General features: G+C 41.0%; 1 protein-coding gene across 8 annotated transcripts in view; it reads left to right on the forward strand.

Moving 5' to 3' along the window:
* MTOR (mechanistic target of rapamycin kinase) overlaps positions 1–27,664 on the forward strand; it is a 119,477-nt gene that overhangs the window by 26,775 nt on the left and 65,038 nt on the right. For 4 of the 8 annotated variants that reach the window (XM_070260934.1, XM_070260933.1, XM_070260935.1 and 1 more), the window contains 9 exons: positions 7,280–7,366; positions 9,931–10,098; positions 10,595–10,707; positions 11,026–11,188; positions 12,344–12,436; positions 13,120–13,266; positions 17,454–17,596; positions 20,189–20,351; positions 20,487–20,632. In XM_070260934.1, the coding sequence (XP_070117035.1) occupies positions 7,280–7,366; positions 9,931–10,098; positions 10,595–10,707; positions 11,026–11,188; positions 12,344–12,436; positions 13,120–13,266; positions 17,454–17,596; positions 20,189–20,351; positions 20,487–20,632 (1,223 nt within the window). Of the gene's footprint in view, positions 1–7,279; positions 7,367–9,930; positions 10,099–10,594; positions 10,708–11,013; positions 11,189–12,343; positions 12,437–13,119; positions 13,267–17,453; positions 17,597–20,188; positions 20,352–20,486; positions 20,633–27,664 lie in introns of all 8 variants that reach the window. The other 4 variants (XM_070260931.1, XM_070260930.1, XM_070260932.1 and 1 more) reach the window with 1 other exon arrangement.

The raw sequence follows: 27,664 nt of genomic DNA on the forward strand, positions 1-27,664 counted from the left end.
TTCACTACAGTGTTGATTAGACCCAGTGACAGTGGAAATCTTTAATCTTCTTCCTGATTTCAGTGGGACTGCTGTTAAGATTTCACCACTAAGTATAGTGTATGCTGTAGGTTTTTGGTAGATAGCTTTTTAAAGGTCATAAGTGTTCTCTTATGGTTTTAGTTTGCTAAAGAGTTTTTATCATGAATGGGTATTGGGTTTATCAAATAACTGCCTTTTCTTTATCTGTTGTGTTCATGTGGTTTTTCTCTTTCAATGCGTTAACATGTTGATTTACAGTGATAGATGTTCTAATGTTGAAACATCCTTGAATTCTTGTGTTAAAACCATCTTGGTTATGATTTATTTCTTAATATATTGATTTTGTATCTAATATTTAATTTAGAATTTTTGCGTCTATGTTCCTGAGTAGAATTGGCCTGCAGTTGTTTTTTTTTTTTTTAACTATAGGTTCAAAAATCTGTTTAGCTTTTTTGTTTCTGAGACAGTTTTGGTCACATTTTTCTAAGAAATCATTTGTTTAAATTATAAAATATATTGGCATGAATTTATTTACACTATTCTTTTATATTTTAATTTCTTTTTTCTTTCTTTCTTTCTTTCTTTCTTTTTTTTTTTTTGCTGAGGAAGATTCACCCTGAGCTAACATCTGTGCCAGTCTTCCTCTATTTTGTATGTGGGTTGCCACCACAGCGTGGGCGCTGATGAGTAGTGTAGGTCCACACCCAGGAACTGAACCTGGGCCACCAAAGTGGAGCATACCAAACTTAACCACTAGGCCAGGCGGCCAGCTTCTATATTTTCATTTCTTTTTTTTTTTTTTAAAGATTTTATTTTTTTCCTTTTTCTCCCCAAAGCCCCCTGGTCCATAGTTGTATATTCTTCGTTGTGGGTCCTTCTAGTTGTGGCATGTGGGATGCTGCCTCAGCATGGTTTGATGAGCAGTGCCATGTCCGCGCCCAGGATTTGAACCAACCAAACACTGGGCCGCCTGCGGCGGAGTGCGCGAACTCAACCACTCGGCCACGGGGCCAGCCCCCTATATTTTCATTTCTTGCTAGAGATTTGTCATGGTATTTTTCATTTTCAAAGAACCAGCTTTTGCCTTTGTTAATCTCTCTTGTATCTTTGTTTTCTTTTTTAGGAAGATTAGCCCTGAGCTAACTGCTGCCAATCCTCCTCTTTTTGCTGAGGAAGACTGGCCCTGAGCTAACATCCATGCCCATTTCCTCTACTTTATATGTAGGACGCCTACCACAGCATGGCGTGCCAATCGGTGCTATGTCTGTACCTGGGATCCAAACCAGCAAACCCCGGGCTGCTGAAGCAGAACATCTGCACTTAACCACTGCGCTGGGCTGGCCCCTATATCTTTGTTTTCTACTTCATTAATCTGCTCTTTATTATTACTTTCCTCCGATTTTTTCTGCTTTAAAAAAAATTATGTTTAAATATTAGCTCATTAATTGTCAGTCTTTCTTCTTATCTAATGTAATCTGTTAAGCCTATAAATTTAACTCCAGCTGTTGTTTAGCTGCATTCCAAAACTTTTTAAAACTTTATTGAGATGAAACTTACATACCATAATCACTCTTGTTAAGTGTAAAATCCAGTGATTTTTAATGTGTTTACAGAATTGTGCAGTCTCACTACAATCTAATATTAGAAAATTTCCATCACCCTGGAAAGAAACCTCCTGCACCTTTGCAATCATTTTCCATTCCTGCCCCAAACCGAGGCAACAACTAATCTTCTTTCTGTCTCTATGGATTTGCTTTTTCTGGGCATTTCATAGAATTGGAATCATATGTTGTTTTTTGTGGCTAGCTTCTTTGAGGTTCATCTGTGTTGTAACATTTATCAGTACATTCCTTTTTTGTTGCTGAATAATAGTGTAATATTTTCATTATTATTCATAAATAAGTATTTTCTGATGTTTGTTATGATTTCTTATTTTTAGAAAAAGGAAGTGTTTTATTTAGATGAATTAAAATGGGTGTATGACTAATATGAAATAAGCAAAGCTCAAATCAAGTCATGGAATCCTTGAAATGATTTCTTCTTTCACCATTGAGTTATTTAAAAGTGGATATTTTAATTTGCAAACTTACAGGATTTTAAATTTCTTTTTTGGATATGGATTTCTAACTTACTGCATTGAGTTTACGATTCTTTGATATTTGCTGAAACTGCCTTAATGATCTAATGCTTGGTTGAGTTTGAGAAGTGTTTCTCCTATGCTGGGAATAGTGTGCATTTCCTACTTTTATACACAAAGTTCTACACATGTCATTAGATTTGAAGATATTACTATGTTCAAATCTTTTGTATCCCTATTAGTTTTTTATCTTCTTTATCAATTACTGAGAGAAATGAGATAAAAATCTCCCTTTACAAGGTGTATTTATTAATTCTTATAGTTTAATCGTTTCTGTTTTATATATTTTGGGGGTTTTATCATTAGGTACATACAAATTTTAAATCATCATATCTTCCTGGTAAACTGAATCTTTTATTGTTTTGCAATGACCCTTTTTTATCTTTAATAATACCTTAAAATTTTTTTGCTTAATATTAGTATAGCTACAACAACTTTTTTTGGAGGGTGTATGTCTTTTTTTATCCTTTCAACTGTTTTGTGATATTTTTGCTTTAGATGGATCGCTCATAATAATAATACATATGATAATATAGCTAGATTATCTTTTAAATCCACTTTGAAAATCTTTGTCTTTTACTCAGTGCATTTAGCCCATTTGCATTTATTGTGATTGCTGATATATTTGGGTTTACTTCCACCATCTTACTTGATGCTTTATTTTTGTCCTGCTTTATCTGTTTATTTTCTTTCTTTTCTGTTTTCTTGGGGGCTTCATTGAGCTTTCATTTTCTTATCTTTTGCCCTCTACTCGTTGGCCACCTTTAGTTTTATTAAATATTTTGTAATGGAATATTTCAATCATGAACAAAAGTAGATAACATATTAAAGTTTTATACTCATCAGTAATAATTAGCTTTTTATCAATTTGGTGTCATCATATTATACACTCACTTTTTTTTCCGGAGTATTTTAAAGCAAATTCTAGATATCATATTATTTCAGCAATAAATATGGGTTTTTTCCCATATCACTCAATCTCCCTCCCTTCTCTTATGTTATTATCTAGTATCACTTTGTCTTAACCACCAAATTAAACATTATTACCGTTGTTTTATGCAGTGTTTGTTTATATTCTTCCACAACTTGCTATTTCATTTCTCATCATTCTGTCTCCTATCTCAGTGCTTTCTCCCGAGATCATTTTCCTTCTTCCTGAGGCAAATTCCTCTTGTGAGCATCTGTTGAAGTAAACTCTGTTTTTGTTTATCTGAAAAAAATCTTTATTTCACCCTCATTTAAAATCTTCATTTAGCTGAGAATACAATTCTGGGTTCTCCTGCAACTGTGGATATTATTCCACTGTTTTCTGACTCTTTTTCTTTTTTTGCTTTCTTTTTTTGCTGAGGAAGATTTGCCCTGACCTAACATCTGTTGCCAATCTTCCTCTTTTTGTGTGTGAGCCACCACTACAGCATGGCCATTGACAGACGAGTGGTGTAGGTCTGTGCCCAGGAAGGGAACCCGGGCCACTGAAGCCGAGCATGCCAAACTTAACCACTAGGCCACTGGGGCTGGCCTCTAACTTCTTTTGTTGCTGTTGAGAAATCACGATTCCTTTTTACTTAATTTCCCTTTTCTCTATGGATATTTAGATCTTGTTGCTGTTGTCCTGAAGTTTCGCTGTTGTATATCTAAATGTGGATTTCTTTTTCTTATCCTATTTGAGATTTGTGGGCTTCCTGAATATAAGGATCCACATTTCTATTTTTTCCTTCCAGTATTTGATTCAACATGTAGAGCTTCTCACTCTGTCCTTAATGTCTCTTAGTTGCTTGTCCAATTTGTCATCTTTCTCTCTCAAAGATGCCTTATGGACATTTCTTCACATCCATTTTTTGCTTGCTAATTCTTCAGCTATGTCTTTTTGACCTGTCATTCAGTTTTCAGGTTCAACTACATTTTCACATTTCTAAAGTTATGCTAGGTTCTTTCAAATATGCCGATTATTTTTTGGTGGTATCTTGTTCCTTACTCATATTTTTTTATTCTCACTTTTATTTCTTTCAACTCTTTAAGCAGATAGGTCTTTTCTATCCCGTAATTCTAATATATGTAAAATCCTTGATGGATCTGGTTCTGTTGTTTATTGTTTTTGCTAAGTCACACTAGCAGTGGTCTGTCCTTATATGTGTTTCATAATTTTGGATCAAGTATTGTATTCAGCTGGGTTTTCCCTGGGGCAGCACTAGAAAATCTGCTCTGAAGTTGCATCTCTCCAGAGAGGATTTACATTTGCTTCTGCCAGGTGATCTAGGGGAACTTTAAGTTAATTTCTTGGCTTAGAGTTTCTCAGGCCACACAGATAGTTAAAATAACTCCCTAAACTCATATAAGAGTGGCCTGAAATTACAGACTCTTAGGGGAAACGTTTTTTTTTTAAAGTCTCCTTTTTTTTGGTGAGGAAGAGTGGCTCTGAGCTATCATCTGTTGCCAATTTTCCTCTTTTTTTTTCTCCCCAAAGCTCCACTACATAGTAGTATATCCTAGTTGTAAGTCCTTCTAGTTCTTCTGTGTAGGATGCCCCCACAGCATGGCTTGATGAGTGGTGCTAGGCCTGTGCCCAGGATCCGAACCCGCGAACCCTGGGCCGCTGAAATGGAGTGTGTGAACTTATAAGTGCTACACCATTGGGTGGGCTCCTAGAGGAGTCTTTTTTCTACGTAAACCCCACGTCAAGACTGACACATTTTTCTTTGTCTCCTTTTGCTAGTAGACAGATTGGGAGGGGGGATTCATCATTTTTCTTAATATGTAACCCTTTGAATGTCTAGCTTTATGTGAAAGGTTTCAGTTCTGATAATCTAATAACAATGTTTGCTATCTGTTATGCATTATTTTTAAGCGTTTCATAGGAGGATTTGGGGGGAGATCTAATCCACCATATTTTCAGGAATAAAACTGTATGCTCTTTTAAAATACTAATGTTTTGGGGGGAAAAAGAGAAAAAAGCTTGTGAAAGAATCGAAGGGAGAAGAAATAAGGTGGCCACCCGGGCTCTACCTATAATGAGGTACTTGCCTGTGTGTATCCCCCCTGTTGCTACTCCTTATGAATTGGCCACTTAGAGGCTTCCCCATGTACATCTAATAGGAAATGCCGCAACAATCAGGAGGCATTTCTCCTTTCTGTCCTGTGGTTTTCCCTGACCTCCCTGCCATCCCCAGTGCCCTGCTTCTCCAGCTTAGATTTTCTTCCCTCTTTCAGGTTTTGCATTATAAAAATTTAACTACAGAACCATCAAATTTAGAGTCTCATGTCCCTTGATCTGTAAGGTATTTTTTAGGGACCATTTCACACAAACTGTCAACGTGATTCTGTGAGGAGGCCCAGGAGGTGGGTAGGGATGGCTCTACTGAGTCCAACCTGTGCCATGTGGTGACCAGCTTCTACCACCTAGCAGCCATTGATGTCCCTGTCATTGAGAATTAGTCAAAGCTCTTTGGGCCCAATCCTGTGTGTCCTGTCAGTCTCACCTCTTCAGGTAATGAGTTCTGTAAGTCTGTTAGTCAATATTTGAAATAACACTTTTTATTTATCCCTAACACCCAAGTTTCAAAATGTGCATAAGAGTGAAAATATGTATGTTCATCACTAAATTATCCTTGTTAGAGGAGGGCAGCAAAGACTGAGAGGGCTATAAAAGTCTTTTGGGGAGGGGGGTTTAGAATATGATTTACTACTTAATATTGACATGTAGCACTATTTGAAGATGAGAACAAAATAAAAATACACCCCAAAGACATCTTTAACCTGGATGTCCCTTACCCAAGCCCTCCTCATTCCCATCCTTATTGAGTAGATGGCATCTCCTCCTAAAATTGCAAGGTACCAACCTAAAGAGAATCTCCTTATCCCATCCCTCCCTCAATTTGCTTGCTGTTTTAGTTGATAATTTCTTAGAGACACAGTTAACAAAGACCTAATTAATTGAGTTAATTACTATAAATCAACTATGGTGCCCATAATAGTTAGCCGCATTTATTTTAGAAAGTAAGTGGTAGTGAATTAGGGCTGAATAAACAAAATATATGTTTATAGCTGATTAAAAATTTCATGTCCATCTTTTTTTTCCAGAATGGAAATAGCCCATATTTATTGAATAGTGACAGGCCAGGCACCATTCATATTAACTTGTTTCACACATATTAACTCATTTACTCCTCACAACAGCACTGTGAGGAAGGTGCTGTTATCCCCATTTTTCAGACGAGCAAGTCGAGGAGCAGAGATGTTAGGTCATTTGTCCAAGGTTAGCAGCGTGTCCCGGATTTTCATCCAGGCGGTCTCGATCATTGCAGCTTCCTTAACCTCAGAGCAGCTCTCCCACTGGCGCACTACGTGACCAGAACCGGCTAGTAAGGTCCTCAAGTGCCTCTCGATCCTGAAGAACTGGGATGATGCACATTTCTAAGAACTGCCTCATTTTTTCAATGCACACGGGACCCAAAGGAATGTCATTGTTCATCATTATTTACTGACTCAGAAATGTCTTTTTCACTTGTTCAAATGAGGCTCCAAAAAAAGACCCACACATTACTGTATCTATTTTCTGGCGGCTCTCTGTGGGTCTGTGGTGCTGGTCTCTGAGGCTGATCTCCCAGAAAGGACTCTGAAGCCAGTCTTGCACCAGATTGTTCATGTCCATTTTTAAGTCTCTAGTGACTCCAGAAATCCTTCAATGATGGCTCATATTCATTGAGCACTTAACATTCATTGAGTATTCATGTCCCTGTTCTGATGCTTTCCAGGTCTTAATCCCTTTAATCCTTAGAACCAGTCTGTGAGACAAGTACTGTTATCCCCATTTTCCCACTGAAGAGGTGGGCACAGAGAGGTTAAATGAAGGTCGTAAAGCCATAAGTGACAGAATGATTCAAAACAGCCAGTATGGCTCCAAAACCCCTGCTATGCAGTAACTGGTTTACCTGGTGTGTAAAGCCACTGACAGTTGTTTTTAGCCACCACCACCATCACCATCACAGGTTTTAAGTCTGATTCTTTGTAACTTACTTTCAGTAGATTAGGTGGTGCAGAAACCGGTTCTGTAGTTGTCTTTAGGTAAGCCTGGGAGTTCTACATCCTTCATGGCGCCAACTTGCTGACCTCTTCTCCTTTCAGTTTCTGTTCCAGCAGTTGGGAATGTTGGTGTCCTTTGTGAAGAGCCACATCAGACCTTATATGGATGAAATAGTCACCCTCATGAGAGTGAGTAGAAATTAATGCTTCGACCTGTTCATCAGTGTTTGGGTCCAGGAACATTCAGAAGCAGGTTTGGATAACACGGTCATTTTTTTCATGGGTCATTGTAGAGCTGTTACAACCCGAGCTAAAAAGTGGAGCAAGGTGTCCTCCTGGGTTACAAAAGGAGAAGGAGGGGCTGTTGCTGCAGGCTCCCAGAGGCAGGAGTCCAGGGTGTGGAGTCTGAGGAAGAATCCCGAAGTGATGTTCTGCCAGAAATAGACACTTGAGTTCTTTAATTTCGCTTTAATATCACAACAGTGCTTTATCGTTCCCACGAAAGCCCTCTTCCTTACTGCCCGTAAAACCACGGCCTTAAGAGAGGATTGGGGATTGGGTTTTCCTAGGGCCGTTAAATACGATGGACTCCTGTCAGGCACTGAGGAAGAAGCTGATGCTTTACCCTGCTACCTGCAAAAGCATAAATGCCACCTTCTGACTGCAGTGGTGTGAGGAAGGCTCACGTCCCAGATTTTATACCATGCTTTGAGCAGGTGCAGAGGACTCCCCATTGATGGCAATATTGTTCTTCTGTTTGAGAGGGAGGCCTGCTTCCTGCTGTTCTATATAATTTAAATGTCTCTGTTGGGAAGGTTGCTTTGCAGAGATGACTATGTCCTCAAAGAATTGGAAGATAGTTCTTCCAATGGTTTCTGTTCTTCTACACCAGACCTCTATAGTTAGCTTGGAGGAAGCAGCAGGACCAAAATCAGAGTGTCTGGCTTCAAAAGTGGAACTTTCCCAAAACTGGGTCTCAGAACTGAACAACTCCTATATGTATAAATAATTAGAAGCTGCTCTGTTCCCTGACTCCTGCCACAGAGGCCTCTGTACAAGGAAGAGTTAGGCAGAATGCTAAAGTTGTGCAGAATGCTAAAGAGCCTGGTGGGTAGTACTGGGGGGAGCAGCAGGGGAGAAAGCAGTGGACTCTGTGGTTTGAAGCTGAAGGAATCGGTGACTTATTCTCCCCAAAAAGACTTATGACCAAAACAGGGATTTGAGGTGGGGGCCTCACACCTGCAAAATACAGCTTTCATTCCCTCCTAAGACATAGAAGGTGCCACAGGGGCCCTTCCTCTGGCTATTAATCCTGAGTGTTCTAATGAGCTCCCTTGAGCCCAGGAGGAGAAGAGTCTTCGTGAACAGTGATCCAGCCCACATCCCTGGGCAGGCTGCCTGGCTTCTTTGAGGTACAGAAACCACTGTGAGCAGCCGATAGTAACACAGTGGGGAGGTGGGTGGCCTTTCTCTAAAGAAGGCAGAGTGTGAGCCAAGTGCATGAACGTCAGACGAAATGTGGAGGCCATAAAATCTGTGCTGTTTCTTTGGCAAAGCTTTTTATCTAGAGAAAATAGCTTTTTCAGAATATTTCTCTCTCCAAGCAGAGAGAAAATTTTACCAGCATCTTTTAGTATGGTTTTTACTTTCTAAGCTATTATGCTTAAAAAAATTTTTTTTAATAAAAATGCTTTATGCTTCTATAAAGCCTTTCATCTGAGGAGTTACCCTTTTTTTCACTGACTTCTACTCTGAATTATTTGGGGCCCCAAGAGTATTAATATGCATGTGTTGCCATCATTAGTAGAGTTTCTGTTGTCATCGTCTCCTGCTCCGGAGGTTTTAAAGAAGTCAGTGGACAGCTATCATTTTTAGTTGATTTGAAAGTACAGCTTTTTCTGGAGTCGGAGACTTGGACCAATTTGCCTTGTAGTACTGAGGCAGGAAGGGGCAAATTGGCCAAGTCTTTATTTTAGTAACTTATGTGAAATATAATTATATGGCTGTAGAGAAGTGCTCCTTTTGTGGCACTATCCAGGACTGAAAATATGGGACAGATGTCAGATGCTATCTAGCAAACTCTAAATCTAGACAGGGCAGGAAATCTTCTTAATACTGGAATCGCCCTCTGGTAGAGACCAGGTGGTGCCCAAAGTAAAGAACCCACCTTGGACAGCTTGAGAGCTAGAGTGACATAGACTTAGTCATTCATTCATTCTGTAAACATGTTTGGGTGGCTGGAAAATGCTGGGTACTCTGCTAGATTCTGGGGAGACAGAGATGGATCAAAGGGGTTTCTCGCCCTTAACTAGCTTACAGACTAGTAGAGGGTGGGTGGCAAAGAAAAGTAAGTATTACAGGCACTAGAAAAGAGGAGGGCAAAGGGACCCAACGAGGATAATGGCAGGAGAACAGGAAAGCCTTCGTAGGAAAAGTGAGACTTGAGCTAGGTCTAGAAAGACCAATAGGGCTTAGGCTCAGCTAGAGGTGGGATACTAGGCAAAGAGCAGCATGAGCAAGGCACAGAGGAGCGAAGCAGCTGGGAGCATTTGGAGAAATGCAGTTTCATTTGTCACTATGACTGTGACATAGGATACAAGGAGGCCCAGGGAGAGGAGGGTAGAGGAGGAGTCCATCTTGAGGCAGACTGTTCTCACTATATTTTTGCTTCTTTTTGGCCATCTCAGTTCCTTGGTTCATATTTCAACAGAAGGGCACCTGGCTTTGCTCTTCTACTTCTTCCCTCTTTATAGGAATTCTGGGTCATGAACACCTCAATCCAGAGCACAATCATTCTTCTCATTGAGCAAATTGTGGTAGCTCTTGGGGGTGAATTTAAGCTGTACCTGCCCCAGCTGATCCCGCACATGCTACGTGTCTTCATGCATGACAACAGCCCAGGCCGCATTGTCTCCATCAAGGTGAGTAGCCCAGGGCATTTTCTCAAGAGATTTCAAGGGTCCATCAGAGTCCCTGCATGGTCACCTATGGGGCAAGACCCTGTTTGGAGTGTCAGGGTGATGCTCAATCCACAAGACCGAATCCAAGGAATTCTAATATCCAATGCATGCAGTTTACAGTTTATAGAATGTTTACAATCCTCTCTTGATTATTCTTACGTTTTGTCTCCTTTAATGGATTATTCTTGGTAAATGTTTTATCCCAGACCAGTTTTCTCTGTTATTCAGCGATGGATTCTTTATCAATTGAAATAACCTCAGAGAAAGCAAAGTAATATATAAGCAAAATAAAATGAGGGGAAAAGATGCTGCAAAAAAATATAGTGCAAAGCCACTTAAGGCTTTTCAGAGTCCCCACAGAGTTTTGAATTATCCATCCCACTGTCCCCTCCAGGTACTTAGATACTTGGTACCTGACTGAATTTGCTCATCTCCATGCTTTGGATCCCTTTTGCAGTTGCTGGCTGCAATCCAGCTGTTTGGTGCCAACCTGGATGACTATCTGCACTTGTTGTTGCCTCCGATTGTGAAGTTGTTTGATGCCCCTGAAGTTCCACTGCCATCTCGAAAGTAAGCACCTGCTCTTTGGGACTAACAGTCATCAAGCTTTTAATCTTTTGTTGAATATGTCCTTTTCTTAAGTTCCCACGCCACCTTTCTACTTTTTTTGTTATTTCAACTCCCCTTATTTTAGTCCAGAAATGTCCCACGTTTATGGAAATCTTAACTTTCCCCATCCCACTGGAATATATATTGGATCCTTGTCACCCAAAATACCTCAGAAGCCATTCCTTCCCATTCGGTGCTGATTGTTAAGGTAACCCTCAGCCACTTCTCTTACTTTGGGAATGCATGTTAGCAATTACCATATGTTAGCGATTGTTGTAGGGCAGCATTAGAGACGGTGGACCGCCTAACAGAGTCCCTGGATTTCACTGACTATGCCTCCCGGATCATTCACCCAATTGTTCGAACACTGGACCAGAGCCCAGAACTGCGTCCCACAGCCATGGACACCTTGTCTTCACTTGTCTTTCAGCTGGGGAAGAAGGTAAGGCAGGAGTTTTAAACAGACATGCTCTTCTGCCTGCCTTGGGGAAGAAGACTTTGTGAACTCCTCTGTTGGTTAGTCTGTAGGTCTCAACCACTGTCAGAGAGCTAGGAATTGTTTGCACTTTTTTGCTTCATTTATTCAGCAAATATTTATTGAGCCAGCTATGTGGGCTAAGTGCTGTTCTGGGGATAAGACAGTAAACAGAATGATATCCTTGTTCTCACAAAGCTTACATTCCATTGAAGCAAAGTTAATAAGCACAGTTTGTCTCATAAGTGTGACGGGAGGGAGTGAAGGGAGATGCTGTTTATTTAGGGTGGACAGGGAAGACCTCTCTGATAAATTGACCTTTGAGCAGAGACGTAAATAAAGTAAAGACCCAAGCCCAGAGAGTGGGATGCAGGCTGAAGCCACTGCATGAATAGCACATGCAGAGGTGCTAGATGGCAGCATGCTTGGAGTGTTCAAGGAATAGCAGGAGAGCAGTGCAACTTCAGAGGAGGGAGCAAAGGGGGAAGTGCTTGGAAAAGGTCATAGAGATACTGCGGGGCTGAGCTGTGGGTGGGGCTTGAAACTGGTATTGTTGGCCAGTGGTTCTCAAAACGTGATCCCCAGAGCAGCAGTGGCAGTATCTACAGAGATGGGAACTTCTCAGAAATGCAGATTCTCAGGCCTCACCCTGGTCCTACTGAATCAGAAACTCTGGTTCTAGAGCCCAGTGATCTCTGGTTTCATAAGCCCTCCGGGTCACCTGGGTGATGCCCACTGAAATTTGCACACACTGTCTCGAGCCATTGTAAGTCCTATGGCTTTCACTCTGAGCAAGATTAGAAGTCTTTGGAGGATTTTGAGCACAGGAATACCATGATCTGACCTAACAGTTTTAAATGATTACTCTCAGTGCTGTGTGGAAGAATGGACTGAGCTGAGAGTGGAAGCAGAGAGACCATTAAAAGGCTGTTGCAGTAACCCAGGTGGAAGATGATGGGGACTAGGATTATAGCAGGAGGGGGTAAAAAGTGATTCTTCTGAGTATCACAGAGCTAGCCCAAAACTTGGAAGAAATAGCTATAATGTAGTGGTGGTGGTATGCTTTTCTCTGCTTTGCTTTCCAAAGTAATGGTTTCTGATCTCTTCCCTCTCCTGCTATAGTATCAAATTTTCATTCCAATGGTGAATAAAGTCCTGGTGCGACACCGAATCAACCATCAGCGCTATGATGTGCTTATCTGCAGAATTGTCAAGGTGAACTGCACTTCACTTCACTTTCAAAGTCCCTCATTGTCTTTCCTAATTGATATGCTTGTCATCTTAGCTGTGGGAGTATATCTAGCTTTTTAGCTCTGAACTAGGGATTGGAAAACTTTTTCCATAAATATAGTAAATTTTTTCAGCTTTGCAGGCTATGTGGTCTCTGTTGCAACTACTCAGCTCTGCCACTGCAGCATGAAAGCAGCCATATGCATACATAAACGAGTATGCATGGCTACATACTCGTAAAGTTTTATTATGGACTCCAGAATATGATTCTCTAATAATTTTCACATGTTACAAAATGTTTATCTTCTTTTGATTTTTTTTTCAGACATTTAAAAATGTAAAAACCATTCTTGGCTCTTGGGCCGTATAAAAACAGGCCGCAGGCTCTTTGCCATCCTTGCTTTTCATCCCTTTTATCACTGCTCACAGCTGTTTCATATTTGCCAGTTGCATGCTCTTACTACAAAGTCAGTGCTTGTCAGTGACCAAGAAAGACTGGTCTGCAGTGGGGAATACAGCCCACCCATGATTCATTTTGTCCATATGTGGAGTCATACCTAAATCCTGGCTTTTCCAGAAGATCTGAACTCCTCAAGGTTTAAGGATGTTTTCTAAACTGGGAGTGTCTAGTGGGGTTGTGGGTTTGTTCCATGAATCTCTGGTTGCAGGGATACACCCTTGCTGATGAAGAAGAGGACCCTTTGATTTACCAGCATCGAATGCTGAGGAGTGGCCAAGGGGATGCATTGGCTAGTGGACCAGTAGAAACGGGGCCCATGAAGAAACTGCATGTCAGCACCATCAACCTCCAAAAGGCAGGTCCATCGTTTCCCCGGGGACTTGGAAAGGAGAGCCTTCCTGCTCTTCTATCTCGTTCACAACTTTCAGCTCTTGTGACTTTCAGTTTAAAACCACCAAAAACCAGCCCAAGCATTTTTCTGAAAATTTATGTACTATGGACATAGGTCACTTTGTCTTTCTCCAGGTGTCTGAATTGTACGTTTTTTTAGTAGAAGGAAAAGAACAAAGTGTCCTTTTGTGCTGCCTTGCAGCTTTGATAGTAGAACGCTTTGTTGCAAATAACATTCTCATTTTTTATATGAATGGAACACAACCAGTGAGCCCCTAGTTAGCACCTGATGCAGGCTCTTTAAAGCAGTTCTTCTCAAAGTTCTCAGACTTGTTTGGCTTACCAACAGCTAGGAACTTGTTAAAATGCTTCTTCTGATTCAGGGATTCCAAGGTCTGGCCCGGCATTCTCCACTTCTGACAAGCTCCCAGGTGATGCCAATGCTACTGGTCCATGGACACACTTTGTATAGTGAGGCGTTAGGTCCTTTCAGATAAGTACTGAATTCTCTATGCTCACCAAAACCTGGAGTATAACCAGCTTCTCACCATGTATGCCACTGGCCATCCACTTAAATATAGGCAGTTTCCAAGCATATCTAATGGATCTGAGCAGAATAATCATAGTTATGTCACTGATTTTTAAATAAATATACCAGCTTGCTTATGTTCCACATTTTGCTTTAGACTTTAGTGTTTCTGGTGGCTGTAAGAAGCTCCCAGTTAGGATTTCAACGCAGTATTATTCTTCCTTTATTAGCAGCTGACCCAAGGCAGCTGCGCTTCATCTGTAACAGCAGATAAAGGTAAAGAACTGGGCAGGACTGGGTCCCAGCTAACTGGTTCTCTTCTTTTGGCCAAGCCCATAAAGATTTGAACACAGACCTATGTGCATGTGCTCACACACAGCTTTGGAACACGGGGTCTATTACTGACAATTCTGCCAGTCATTACCTGCACAGACAGCTGTAAGGTGACCACTGCGAGAAATGTTTAATGATTTAAGATGTAAGTTCTCAAATATCCCTGGATCAGGAGTGAAGCTGCTTTCCCTCTGTAGATTTTGTAATTGCTATTCTGAGGCTTTGGGAGGAAGAACAAGTCATCAGTCACCTGGTATTCCCAAGCAGTTGTTGAGGCCCCCCTGCTGACGCTTCACACTTGAGGGAGGGGTCGGGTAAGAAAGCCAGACACACATTTCCACCCAGGTATTTTCAGGCTGCCTAGGTTCAGAATGTCCTTCCAATCAGGCAGCCAGCCACCCTGCTTTAGAGCTTTGTTCTATTTTAGGAAATCCCCCAGTAGTCTGATTTGCTCCTAGGAGGTTTTGCTTTCTGCTCGGGACTTGGAAAAATAAGCATAACCTTTGCCAAACAGTGTAAACAAAGAATCTCTAGTTTATCTCACCTGAGAGAATGGATCAAATTCAAAAACCCTAAGCAAAATCCTCCACAGCTAGAGTCTCAGATCCATTTCGTCGAAAAGTAAATTGTGCTTCCACATATTCATGTGATGATAATTAGAGATTGGTATATTTGTCAGTTTTAACCAGCTTTCAGAATAACAGTTGCTACCTCAGTTGCCTTTCTATTGGGTTTGCTAATAGAGGATTTAAATGGTACAGAAAATGTAAAAACCATTTATAGATACCTCTAGAATGCCTTCCAGGATTTTCAGCAACTTTACCGTCCTGTGATAATCTATTTGGGCTTACCTTCTAAATGGAAAAGCTGGCATCCCGTCAGCATGCACCAGTGTTAGCAGAGGAGGCAGTCAGCAGTGGGTGGGTGGCAGAGGAAACTGGCTAGTGTTTAAAGTTACTCCATAACCCAGAGAATTGGGAGTTGATTATGTTCTGACTTACAGAGCAGCAGGGAATGGCCCATGTGGGGACTTAGCCTGTTCGATAGATTGTGCAGTTGTCCATTAATCTAATGTTTTTTTGTTTTTTGGGGGTTTTTTTTTTAAAGATTTTTAATTTTTTTCCTTTTTCTCCCCAAAGCCCCCCGGCACGTAGTTGTGTATTCTTAGTTGTGGGTCCTTCTGGTTGTGGCATGTGGGATGCTGCCTCAGCGTGGCTTGATGAGTGCTGGCATGTCCATGCCCAGGATCCAAACTGGCAAAACTCTGGGCCACTGCAGTGGAGCGCACGAACTCAACCTCTCAGCCACGGGGCCAGCCCCAATCTAAGGTTTTTTGAATACCTGTTTGCTACCATTTATCAAATGGTAACAACAACAATGATAGCAATAACAACTACCAACATTTGTTGAGTGCTTTCTGTGTGTCAGGCATGGTTGTGAGCACTTTATGTGTATTGACTCATTTAATCTTCACAATAACCCTATGAGTTAGGTGCTGTCGTTAATGTCCCCATTATTACAGATGTGGACATTGAGGTACTGAAAGGATAAGTAATTTGCCCATTGTCAGCTAGTAAAATGGTGGAGCCAGGATTTGACCTAGGTAGTGTGACTCCAGAGCCCAGTCTCTTAACTACTATGCTGAACTGCCTCCACCTTACCCAGGCTCAACCGCACGTCAGAGTGCTATTTCCTTGTATAGCAATGCTTCCTTCTGTGTGTCCACCTCTTAAAAGGCCACGTTGTACAGTGCAGCTATCCAGAGATCCATTGTGTAGGGAGGAAGCCAAAAACCTATGGATAGAAAAGGCCTTGATGTTCCCATTTCATTCAACAGAACAAGGTCTAAAAGTCAAGTCTTTGGTATCTGGTGTCACTCTTCCTTCTAGTTCAGGGGTTCTCATTGTGTGGTCAGTAAGAATCCTTCACATAGTTTTTCGTTTTGTCTCTTGCAATATCTCTACTTCAGTTTCTGACATAAAATAATAGTTTATGTAAAATTATTCATTAATAACTCATCAAAGGCCACAGCAAGTCTCCGGTTTCTCCCAGAGAGGTGACGGGTTAAGTCGTTGATGCGTGTCTTTCACTCACTAAGAACTTCTGCTCTTAAGCAGTTTCCTAGTTTAAGGAGGGTCGACGTGTCTGTTCTGCTGGAAATCTTTTAAGAATATATTTAGAAGTTAGGGATTTAGTAGTTAGGAGTAGGCCAGTTGAGAGAGATGTCATTTTGATGATAATCGCAACCACTTTTTGCTCATGTATTCCAGCTAGGCCCTGTAAATGCATTATCCCTAGATGAGGAAGACCAAGGCTCGGAAGCAGCATATAAGTAATTTGCCCAGAGTGCTGTAGCTGCCAAATGGCAGAGCCAAGGTTCCAACCAGGTGTTTCTAACTTCTGAGTAATAGGCACTCATATATGCAGCACTAACTTTGTGCCAAGAATTGTTATAACTCCTTTAAATTTATTAACTTAATTAATCCTTACAACACCTTATGAGGTGGGAACTATTATCCTCATTTTACAATTGAGGAAACTGAGGCACAGAGAAGTTAAATAATTTGCCCAAGGTCAGCCAGTAAGTTAGATAACTGACATTTGTGCTCAAGCCACTGAGCTCCAGAGTGTGGCTTCTGGTCACTATACTCTCCCACCCATCTCCAGAGCCTGAATCTTTCCGTCCATCTCCCCAGCTGCCCCAGGTAGTAACTCTTGATGCCTGAAGGGCTCAGAGTTTTGAGGAAAATTGGGGGAGATAAATCAGAAAGTAAAAATTAAATCTGTTCAGCTCCTCTTGTCTCATTCTACCATAGTGTCGTGTGCTTTGGGCTCACTGCTCACCTGAGTGTAACATGATTCCTGATGGTGTAAACCTGAGCCATTTCCTGCTCCCTGTGTGACTCTTTGCTGTAAGATGAACCAGTGTCCTAATGCAGAGTGCCCAGGGCCCATCACGTATTGCTAGAGGCCATTAGGCTTTGTTGAATGCACTCTGAGTGTGACAGTCCCCATCCATTCTGTGTCTGCAGAGCTCTCTGCTTTGCTGATAGAGTCCAGCACCAATGAGTTGTAAAATAGGCTTTTTCTATATTGTACTATATTCCAGAGGTTTTGCTTTATGGCTTTTAATTAAATATTACTCTTTTATGTTTGTGGTCTGAGGGAGTTTTATCATGAGAGGTATAATTTTATAAATCAAAGAAGTAGAATAATCATTAAATCGATGAGGCTCTTTACAATTGGCCCTTGAAGCTCATGGTTTCCCATTGTAACCTGTGGGATTACAGGCCTGGGGAGCTGCCAGAAGGGTCTCCAAAGATGACTGGCTGGAATGGCTGCGGCGGCTGAGTCTGGAGCTGCTGAAGGACTCCTCATCACCCTCCCTGCGCTCCTGCTGGGCCCTGGCTCAGGCCTACAACCCAATGGCCAGGTATGGTGTGTCAGGGCTCCCTTCTTCCCAGCTTCAGATGGGATCAAGAGGATCAGCACATAAAAAACGTTGTATAAGAATTCGTTTTTATTAGCGATAACAGTAAAAAGGCTGGTATTTTTAATTTTGCTAACTTGTCTGAGGAAACAATAAAGAAAAAGGCAAATTGAACAAGCTCATATTACAGGAAAAGCGTTCATCTTAATCTCGCTGGTAGATCTTTAGTAGCTTTAGGTCTAGAATTTTAATTTCAAAGTCATTTACAACTATGAAAACAACTATGTAATAGTTTAGTATATCCTGTTTCCAATAATAATGATATTCTGATTATTTATTGCTGTATTACAAATACCCCAAATCTTGCTGGTCTAGAACAACAACAGTCATTTATTTCGCTTGTGAATCTGGATTTGGGCAGGACCTGTGGGGACAGCTTGTCTCTGCTCTGCACAGTGTCAGTGGGGGTGTTTGTCCAGGGGCTAAAGGATCTACTTTCAAGATGGCAAACCAGGGCTGACTATCAACTGGAAATCAGCCCTGGGTAGCGGCCTCAGTTCCTTTCCACGTGGATCACTCTATGGGTTGCTTGTGCTTCCTCACAGAATATTGGCTAGGTTCAAGAGTGAGTGTCCCCAAGGGAATGAGGCAGAAGTGCATGGTATTTATATGACCCAGCCTTGAAAGTCACATCGTGTCACTTCTGCCACACTGTTGTTCAAGGCAGTCACAAAGGCCCACTTAAGTTCAAAGGGAGGAGAGTTGGATACCACCTCTTGATAGGGGAGTAGCAAGATTCTAGAAGATACACATGGAACAGGAGATGCTGTTGTAGCCATCTTTGGAAAACAGAATTTGCCATAAAAAATACTGTTGTAAATAGTACATCTTAGCCATTAAAAATTTGGTTTTTAAAAAGTTTTAATGCATGTAAAAGATTTACATATAATGTAAATGAATAAAATGGAATACAAGATAGCATAAATGTATGATTTCAACTATTAAAAATATGTATACACAGGAAAAAGATTAGAAAGTAATAGCAACAGTGATTATCTCTAAGTAGGAAGTTTTAAAGAGTGATTATTTCCTTCTTTATTTTCTAAGTTTTTCTGCAGTGGACAATTATTATTTATAATGAGGCATAAAGTGGTGATTTAATTAACAAGCAGTCCTTCTCGTTAGCAAGAAACAAAAACAATGCATTTCATTTCACTTTCATCAGCACAGCTGGTTTGCTGTTTGGAGTGTATTTAGCAGGAGAATGATGGTCCCTGAGACTGTCACTTTGACACCATGATTTGGTTCATGTAATTTCAAGTATTTTTTAATGCTTTAAAGATAGTTCCCAGGATTTCCCTGTTTCCATAGTGTGCAGATTTCATGTGCTCAACTGATATAGAGTACCTCTCTTCTGCTCCATGTCACTTCTAAGCACAGTGTCATCCACAAGAGGCTTGTGATAAATATATATATATGCATTTATCCCCTTAGTGCCAAATATGTTCATTTGGGATCCAATGTGGCCTCGGACCTACATCAGAAAGCTTATTTCTTAATTTATATAGGACTTCTTTTGGTCTTCATGTTATCCTCTGAATTTCAAATTTAATTTTTTCCATCGGATTGCAAAATTATATACATTGGTCTAACTTAACCTTTTTAATGTGTAACAAAACGTATACATGGGGGCTTCAAATGCTAAACCCATACATCATATGCATATCCTGTAGTTTCCAACTCCCCTCCCCTGACATTCACCAAAAAAGAGAGGGTAGGATTAAAGTTTAGATATCAGGAGTAGCAAGTATGTCCATCCATGTGGTGCTGCAGTGATTTAAAACAGCTGTAGTAATCTTAGAAATGGCCCCTCTGGTTCCAGGTCTTTGTAAGGCTCCAGCTGTTAGCGATTGGCTTAGAGAATCTTAGGACTTATGGATTTGGGGTCTATTTTCTAATTCTTCTGGTTTCTTAAGTTCTGTGTCATTTTGTTTATGACCATCCAACTAAGGGTTCTGGTTATCATTTGAAAAGCAATAGCAGATGATGCCTTTGCCACTTCTGATCTTGGGAATTTGGACATTGCCTAAGAAGCATCCCAAGAATCATTTGAAGATTATTATTTTCTGAATCCGTTAATGCCAACTTCTATGTTGGAAATCCCCTTTCTGTTCATCCCCTCCAATGAAGAGAAGTGATGCAAAACTGCCATGAAATGTGCCTATGGAGACAAGTTACTTTTCTTTGTTCTTCTGTCTCCTCCCACTCCCACACACAGTTCTCTGTATATCAGTGTCTATACCTGCTGTAAAATACAATAGTCACTAGCCACATATGATTATTTTAATTAAAATTAAATAAAATTCTGTTTCTCAGTCAACTTACCCACAATTCAAGTGCTCAATGGCCAGTGGCTACCATATTGAACAGGGAAGATATAGACCATTTCCAGCCAGTTCTGTTGGATAACACTGGTCTATATGTATAACCAAAATCAATAATGCCAGAAGTAGATTGATAGATGTGACTTTGTGGCACCAGGCAGAAGCATGAGAGGCATTTCCAATATCTTTTTCCACTCCTCTCTGCCCTCAGGGATCTCTTCAATGCTGCATTTGTGTCCTGCTGGTCTGAACTGAATGAAGACCAGCAGGATGAACTCATTAGAAGCATCGAGTTGGCCCTCACTTCACAGGACATTGCTGAAGTCACACAAACGCTCTTAAACTTGGCTGAATTCATGGAACACAGTGACAAGGTGAGATTTTTCCCCATTGTCCAGTTGGAGCCTGACAGGGAACCATGGGTGGTGGGGAGAAGCAGCCACTCAGCCTGCTCTTGTTTGTGCCCCATCTGCCATTTTCCTATGCTGTGGGGTTCTGCTCTCCTCTAGGGCCCCCTGCCATTGAGAGACGACAATGGCATCGTCCTGCTGGGTGAGAGGGCTGCCAAGTGCCGAGCATATGCCAAAGCACTACACTACAAAGAACTGGAGTTCCAGAAAGGTCCAACCCCCGCCATCCTAGAATCTCTCATCAGGTAGGCTATAAACCCTTTTTAATTGCTACCTTCACCAAAAATGACCTCTCTTCTCCCACTGCCTGGTGCCAATTCACTGGAGTCACTTGGAGACTTCTGCTCTGTGAAATCTGCCATAGGGTCTAGCCAACACATTTAAATGAGATGTGGTTGCAGATGGCTCTCCCCAGTATTCGTGCCATAATTGTCATTTCTGTTGACCCTTAGCACATGAGCTCCTGTTGTTTTCCAACCTGTGCTTGCTTGTCCCAGTGAAATCAGTCTAGAGGCAGTTTTGTGGCAATAACAGCCTAGGAAACACAGAGTTTATGTCTGGGTTAGATAGCACTCTCTGGAACAGGAGTAGGAAGTAACTGGTTCCTGTGCCTCAAAGGCCACCCAAAGGCAGGGTGGGGTTTTATTGATAAATATCTTGGTGCCTGAGTCTTCCTCCTCCGGAGTTCTAGGAATATAAAAGGCAGAGCGAAGTCTGAGATTCATTGGTGTTTTCTCCTGATTTGGTTATGTTCTCTCCTCTCATAAGATGGTTTTGAGTCTTCTGGGTATAGAAAAAATAGGTTGTTTAATAAATTTTCTGGTGTTATGAAATTATAAGCAGCCTGAAATATTAGCTCCTGTTCCTGAAGAACTGTTCACTTCCCCTAATGATTATCAGAGAATATTAACTCTGGGATCTAATTATCTTCATGTAAGTGCTAATGTGTCGATTATTTCGCTACAGATAGTTTAGGGAAAAATCACCTGGTTAATAAATCCCTCCTTTGTGGCTGAAGCAGCTGTGTATGGAGTGTTCTTCACTTGAGAGGATAATCAAGTAGCCATGTTCTCTGATAGCTCTGCTTTAGAGTAAATGCTAAAAAGTGTTCCTTTAAACACTTTAAAAAGTGACCAAGAAGATAGAAGTAGAATCATGTTTTTTCCCAAATTGGACTCCGAGAGAATGTTGATTTCTAAAATACCACAGAGGAACTGTTACAAACATGCCATCCTATGGCATAGGCTTCAGTTTCAAGTTAGGCACCGCGAATGTGAAAACCTGTGTTTTCTTCTTCCCATCCGTCCATTCATGCTTAGTGAGTATAATAACTTCAATGTCAAATAACTAGTTTTGCACATTAACTTCCTTGCTATCCTTTTTCTCTTTGATGCCTCCCTGACACCTTCCTTATCCTACCCTAGGTTTTTCTCTATATTTGACACAATCATAGAAGCATTAATGTTTATACAGATTTATAGTAGAAAGACATAGTCAGAGCCCTGGAAAAGTGTTTAAGAAGGTCATTTAACTTCGTAAGCCAATATAATTGAAAATAAGTCCTCAGAATTTCCTGCAGATTGATCTTGATTTTAAGAAAACAAACAAGTAAAAACCTCTGTTCCCAAGTAAAGCTGCGGCTCTATGCTCTGGTTTTTTCCCAGCCTGATTCAGCTCAGCTTGCAGTTTTGCCTCCTTTCAGTTGGTCTCCCAGATCTTCCCACTACGCTTCTTTTTTGTTTCCATTTGCAGCTTTTCCTACTGAATTCATAAAACTGCTTCTTCTAAGCACCATTACGATGTTCTGCCATCACTTTCACTGAAGAAAGTTTTAGGAAACAACCTTAGGCAAAGCTGCTATTAATGCTCTCAGCACTCCCTCAGCCCTCTGGATGAGCCTCATGGAAACTCCTCCTGGAGTGAGAGCATTGGGAGTTGTACGTCCCTGAGCCACTACTTTGGTTCAGTGGTGGGGACATTGCTCTTCAGTGATAGGTTGAATTCCCTTCCTCACAGTAGCTGCTGGAGAGCTTGCAGCTCAATTCCTGGCCCACCTCTAACAGGTTACAGACATCTTTCCTGTTTTGTCTATTGCCCTCTCCCGCTTCAACTTTATTTTGTTTTTCCTACTCTTACTTTCCCTTCACCATTTGTCCACTTTTGTAAAGCTTACTCTAGTATAAACGTTTGAGTCAATTGCCTTAAATTGTCTTTGAAAAAATCAGATTAACCATACACAAAAACATCTTTGCACAGCTCTTTCTTAGTTTTTGTTTTAAAGAGCTGTGCTGTGCTAACAATATTGTTCTCTTGCTGCCAGATCAATCTGTCAGTCTTCCTACCTGTTGACGTTTTTACCTGTCTGCTCTAGGACAAGTTAAATCCCGTGTGTAATCCCCAAACCAAGGCTAACATGGAGACACGATAAACTACCCCCATCTCCTCAAAGCTCCTGTATTTCAGTAATTATAATGGCTTCTTAAGGGAACAGAGGATTAAATGGGTATTGGATTACTTGGAAACACACACATATAGACACGGCTTTTACTTCGTCAGCCCATAGCATTAGGGTAAGGTCTGGTGGCCTACTGACTTAGACTGTTCAGGCTGCCGTAACAAATTACCACAGACTGGGTGACTTAAACAACAGACACTTCTCACAGTTCTGGAGGCTGGAAAGTCCCAGATCAGGATGCCAGCATGGTTGGGTTCTGATGAGGACCCTCTTCCAGCTTGCCAGATTGCCAGCTTCTCCCTGTGTGCTCACATGGTGGAAAGCAGAGGACAAGTTCTCTGGGTCTCTTTTATAAGGGCCCTAATCCCATTCATGAGGGCTCTACTCTCATGGTGTAAACACCTCCAAAAGGCCCCACTTCCAAATACCATCACGTTGGGGATTAGCCTTCAACATAGGAATTTTGGGAGGACACAAACATTTGATCCATAGCATTCCCCCTCTGGCCCTCCAAAATTCATGTCCTTGCATGCAGAATACATTCATTCCATCCCAACAGCCCCCAAAGTCTTCACTCATTCCAGGAGCAACTCTGAAGTCTCATCTAAATATCGTCTAAATCAGGTATGGTTGAGACTCTAGGTACGATTCATCCTGAGGCAAAATTTGTCTCCAGCTGTGAACCTATGAAACTAAACAAGTTATGTGCTTCCAAAATACAGTGATGGGACAGGAATAGGATAGACATCCCCACTCCAAAAGGGAGAAATAGGAAAGAAGGATGTGGTGACAGGCCCAAGCAAGTCCAAAACGAAGCAAGGCAAACTTGATGAGATCTCAAGACTTGAAAGTAATCCCATTTGGGTGGATCCTCTGCCCTCCAAGCCCACTCGGGTGACAGTGTGCCTTCTGGACCCACTGGGGTGGAGGTCCTGCCCCTGTAGCTTTGTCAGGTAGACAAGGTGACTCCACCCCCACAGCTTTGGGCAGAGTTCATCTGGCCTGTTAAAAACAAGGCAGTGATCCCCTTTTTTGAGAACAAGGAGGCAGCCCTGATGATCTCTAAATCGCCTTTCGGATAGTTCTTCCCTTGTCTTGAAGAATAGTGCATGTTCACCTGAATATTTTTATAGTCCTGTCCTGTAAAATCCAAGAATTCCAAAAGCCTGCCTTCCTTGCTTCCTGTCTCTGCTGTTCAGTTCAACCTGGTAGTTTTCCTGCTAGAGTAGCTGATTAGGTCCATGGTTCACACCCATACTCATCTCCTTATCAAAGCATTGCATGGCTATATCCTTAGCGGTCTCTTCCAAACACACTTTCTCATTTTTTACAATATGCATAGGCTGAGAATCTTCCAAAATCTTTAAGTTCTAGTACCTTTCTGCTTAATAATTCCATCTTCAAGTCATTTATCTCTTCTCACATTTTACTATAAGCAATTAGGAGGAACCAAGCTACTCCTTCAACACTGCTTAGAAATCCTCTCAGCTAAATATCCAGTTTCATCACTAACAAGTTCTACCTTTCACAAAACACTATAAAATGAACGGTTCAGCAAATTTTTTGCCATTTTATAACAAGGTTTGCCTTTTCTCTATTATCCAATAACACATTCCTCATTTCCATCTGAGACCTCATCAGAATGGCCTTTATCATCCGTATACCTACTCACATTCTGTTCATGATTACTTAGGTGTTCTCTAAGAAGACAGAAGCTTTCTCTCCAGCTCTCTTCTTTTCTTTCTGAGTTCTCACTAGAATTGCCTTTGAAAATCCCTTCATGGCAATCTAGGCTTTTTCTAGCACGCACCTCAAAACTCTTCCAGCCTCCACCCATTGCTCAATTCCAAAGCCACTTCCACATTTTTGGGTGTTTGTTACAGCAGTACCCCACATCTCAGTACCTATTTCCTGTTCTAGTCCATTCGGGCTGCTATAACAAAATACCATAGACTGGGTGGCTTAAAGAGCAAACATTGATTTCTCACAGTTCTGGAGGCTGGGAAGTCCAGGATCAGGGAGCAGCATGGCTGGGTTCTGGTGAGGGCTCTCTTCCAGGTTGTCAGATTGCCAGCTTCTCCCTGTGTGCTCACATGGTGGAAAGCAGAGAACAAACTCTCGGTCTCTTTTATAAGGGCCCTAATCCCATTCATGAGGACTCCACTCTCATGGTGCAAACACCTCCCAAAGGCTCCACTTGCAGACACCATCACACTGGGGTTAGGCTTCAGCATAGGAATTTGAGGGGGACACACATTCCATCTGTAGCACCTGCTCTTCCTTCTCACCCCAAGTAAAAGAGAGCTCAAAGTTGGGTGCTTGCACTGCCCAGGCCCTGACAAGTAATCCCATTTTTTTTTCTTTTTTTTTATTGAGGTAAGATTGGTTTATAACATTATTTAAATTTCAGGTGTACATCATTATATTTCTTTTTTTAATTTTTTATTTTATTTATCTATTTATCTTTGCTAAGAAAGATTTGCCCTGAGCTAACATCTGTGCCAATCTTTTTTTTTTTAATTTTTTTTTAAGATTTTATTTTTCCTTTTTCTCCCCAAAGCCCCCTGGTACATAGTTGTGTTTTTAGTTGTGGGTCTTTCTAGTTGTGGCATGTGGGATGCCACCTCAGCATGGCTTGATGAGCGGTGCCATGTCCGCGCCCAGGATTTGAATGGGTGAAACCCTGGGTCATCGTAGCGGAGCGCACGAACTTAACTACTCGGCCATGGGGCTGGCCCCTGTGCCAGTCTTCAAAGCACTGAACTTCACCACTAGGCCTCGAGGCCAACCCTCTTTTTTTAATTTTTTAATTGTGGTAACATTGGTTTATAACATTATATAAATTTGGGGTATATGTCATTATATTCCGATTTCTGTGTAAAAGTAATCCCATTTTTAAAAAAATTTTCTGATTGAGACATCTGCAGAAGTAAAACTAAAAACAGGGCCAGTGCTTACGGGTGGACATGCAGCTCTAACAACTGGCTATCAGGCCTGTTCTTTTTCATACTTTTCATACCTTTTTCTCTCACAGATCTTAGAGGATGTGGTCAGAGCAAAATGTTCTTTATCTTTAGGAGTGACACTGAGCTCTCCTTTTGGTTCCTGATGGTTCTGTCTTCTTTAAGGTCAGAGACTGTGCTGTACTCATCTCTGAATCCTTGGTATCCATCGTCAACCTGCACCAGAAGAGGTGCTTTAAAAATGGTAGTTATGGTCAGACTTTGCACCACTGCAGGTGAAGTGGCTGGGATAGTCTCTGTGTTCTTTAACAACTGCTCTCCCTTCCCCTCTGCCGCTCTCTCTCAGAAGTTTTCTCAGAAGGGTGAACTCAACCACAAAGGCTGACTTAGAGCCTCAGTTTTTTGTTTTTGGGGTTTTTTTTATGGTAACATTTTTTTTTTTAACATTAACCTGTCACAAAAAGTTGATATTTCAGTTTCTCAGTTGTGTTTATAAAAAATATGAGTAAATTTCAGCAACTATAGGTTTTGATTAGTACAATATAGATGCTTTCCCCCCAACTTTATTGAGCTATAATTGATGACTATAATTGTATATATATAAAGTAGACAATGTGATGATTTGATATACATTATGGAATGATTACCAAGATCAGGATAATGAACACATTTATCACCTCACATAGTTAACTCTTTTTTGTGGGTATGGTGAGAATGCTTAATTAAGATCTACTCTTAGCAAATTTCAAATATTTAATACTGTATTATTAACTATAGTCACCATGCTGTACGTTAGATCTTCAGAACTTATTCATCTTCTGACTGAAAGTTTGTGCCCTTTGACCTGCATCTCTCCATTTCCCCATTCCCCCATCCCTTGACAACCACCGTTCTCTTCTGTTTCTGTGAAATCAACTTTTCTTTTTTTAAGATTTCAAATATGTAATACCATATATTATTTGTTTTCCTGTCTTATTTCACTTAGCATAGTGCCCTCCAGATTCATTGATGTTATCAGAAATGGCAGAATTTTCTTCTTTTTTATGGCAGAATCATATTCCATTGTGTGTGTGTATATCACATTTTCTTTCTGCATTCATCTGTCAGAGGACATTGAGGTTGCTTCCGTATCTTGGCTATTGTGAATAATGCTGCAATGAACATGAGAGTGCAGATCTCTCTTTGAGATGGTGATTTCATTTCCTTGGGATGTGTACCCAGAAGTGGGATTGCTGGCCCATATGGTAGTGCTATTTTTAATTGCTTGAGGAACTTCCATACTGTTTTCCATAGTGGCTGTACCAGTTTACATTCCCACCAATAGTGTACAAGGGTTCCCTTTTGTCCACATCCTCACCAACACTTACTATCTCTTGCCTTTTTGATAATACCTGTCCTACCAGGTGTGAGGTGATATCTCATTGTGGTTTTGATTTGCATTCCCTGATGATTAGTGATTTTGAACACCTTTTCATGTACCTATTGGCCATTTGAATGTCTTCTTTAGAAAAGTGTCTATTCAGATTCTTTGCCCATTTTTAAATTGGATTATTTGCTATTGAGTTGTATGAGTTCTTTATTTATTTTGGATGTTAATACCCCTTATGAGGGGTTCTGGTTTGCAAATATTTTCTCCTTTCTGTAGATTGCCTTTTCAGTTTATTGATTGAAACAATTTCTTTTACTGTGCAGAAGCTTTTTAGTTTGAGGTAGTCCCACTTGTTTATTCTAGCTTTTGTTGCCTAGAGCCTCAGTTTTTTTTAGTTAGGGGGTGTATAGTAGATGAGAGAGAGAATTTTTAGCTGCTTCTGCCATAGGCATCTTACGTTCTTCCTCCTCTTCATCTCCTTTTAACCCCC

The sequence above is a fragment of the Equus caballus genome, chromosome 2, assembly GCF_041296265.1.
Source record: "Equus caballus isolate H_3958 breed thoroughbred chromosome 2, TB-T2T, whole genome shotgun sequence".
In the NCBI taxonomy this organism is placed as follows: Eukaryota; Metazoa; Chordata; class Mammalia; order Perissodactyla; family Equidae; genus Equus; species Equus caballus.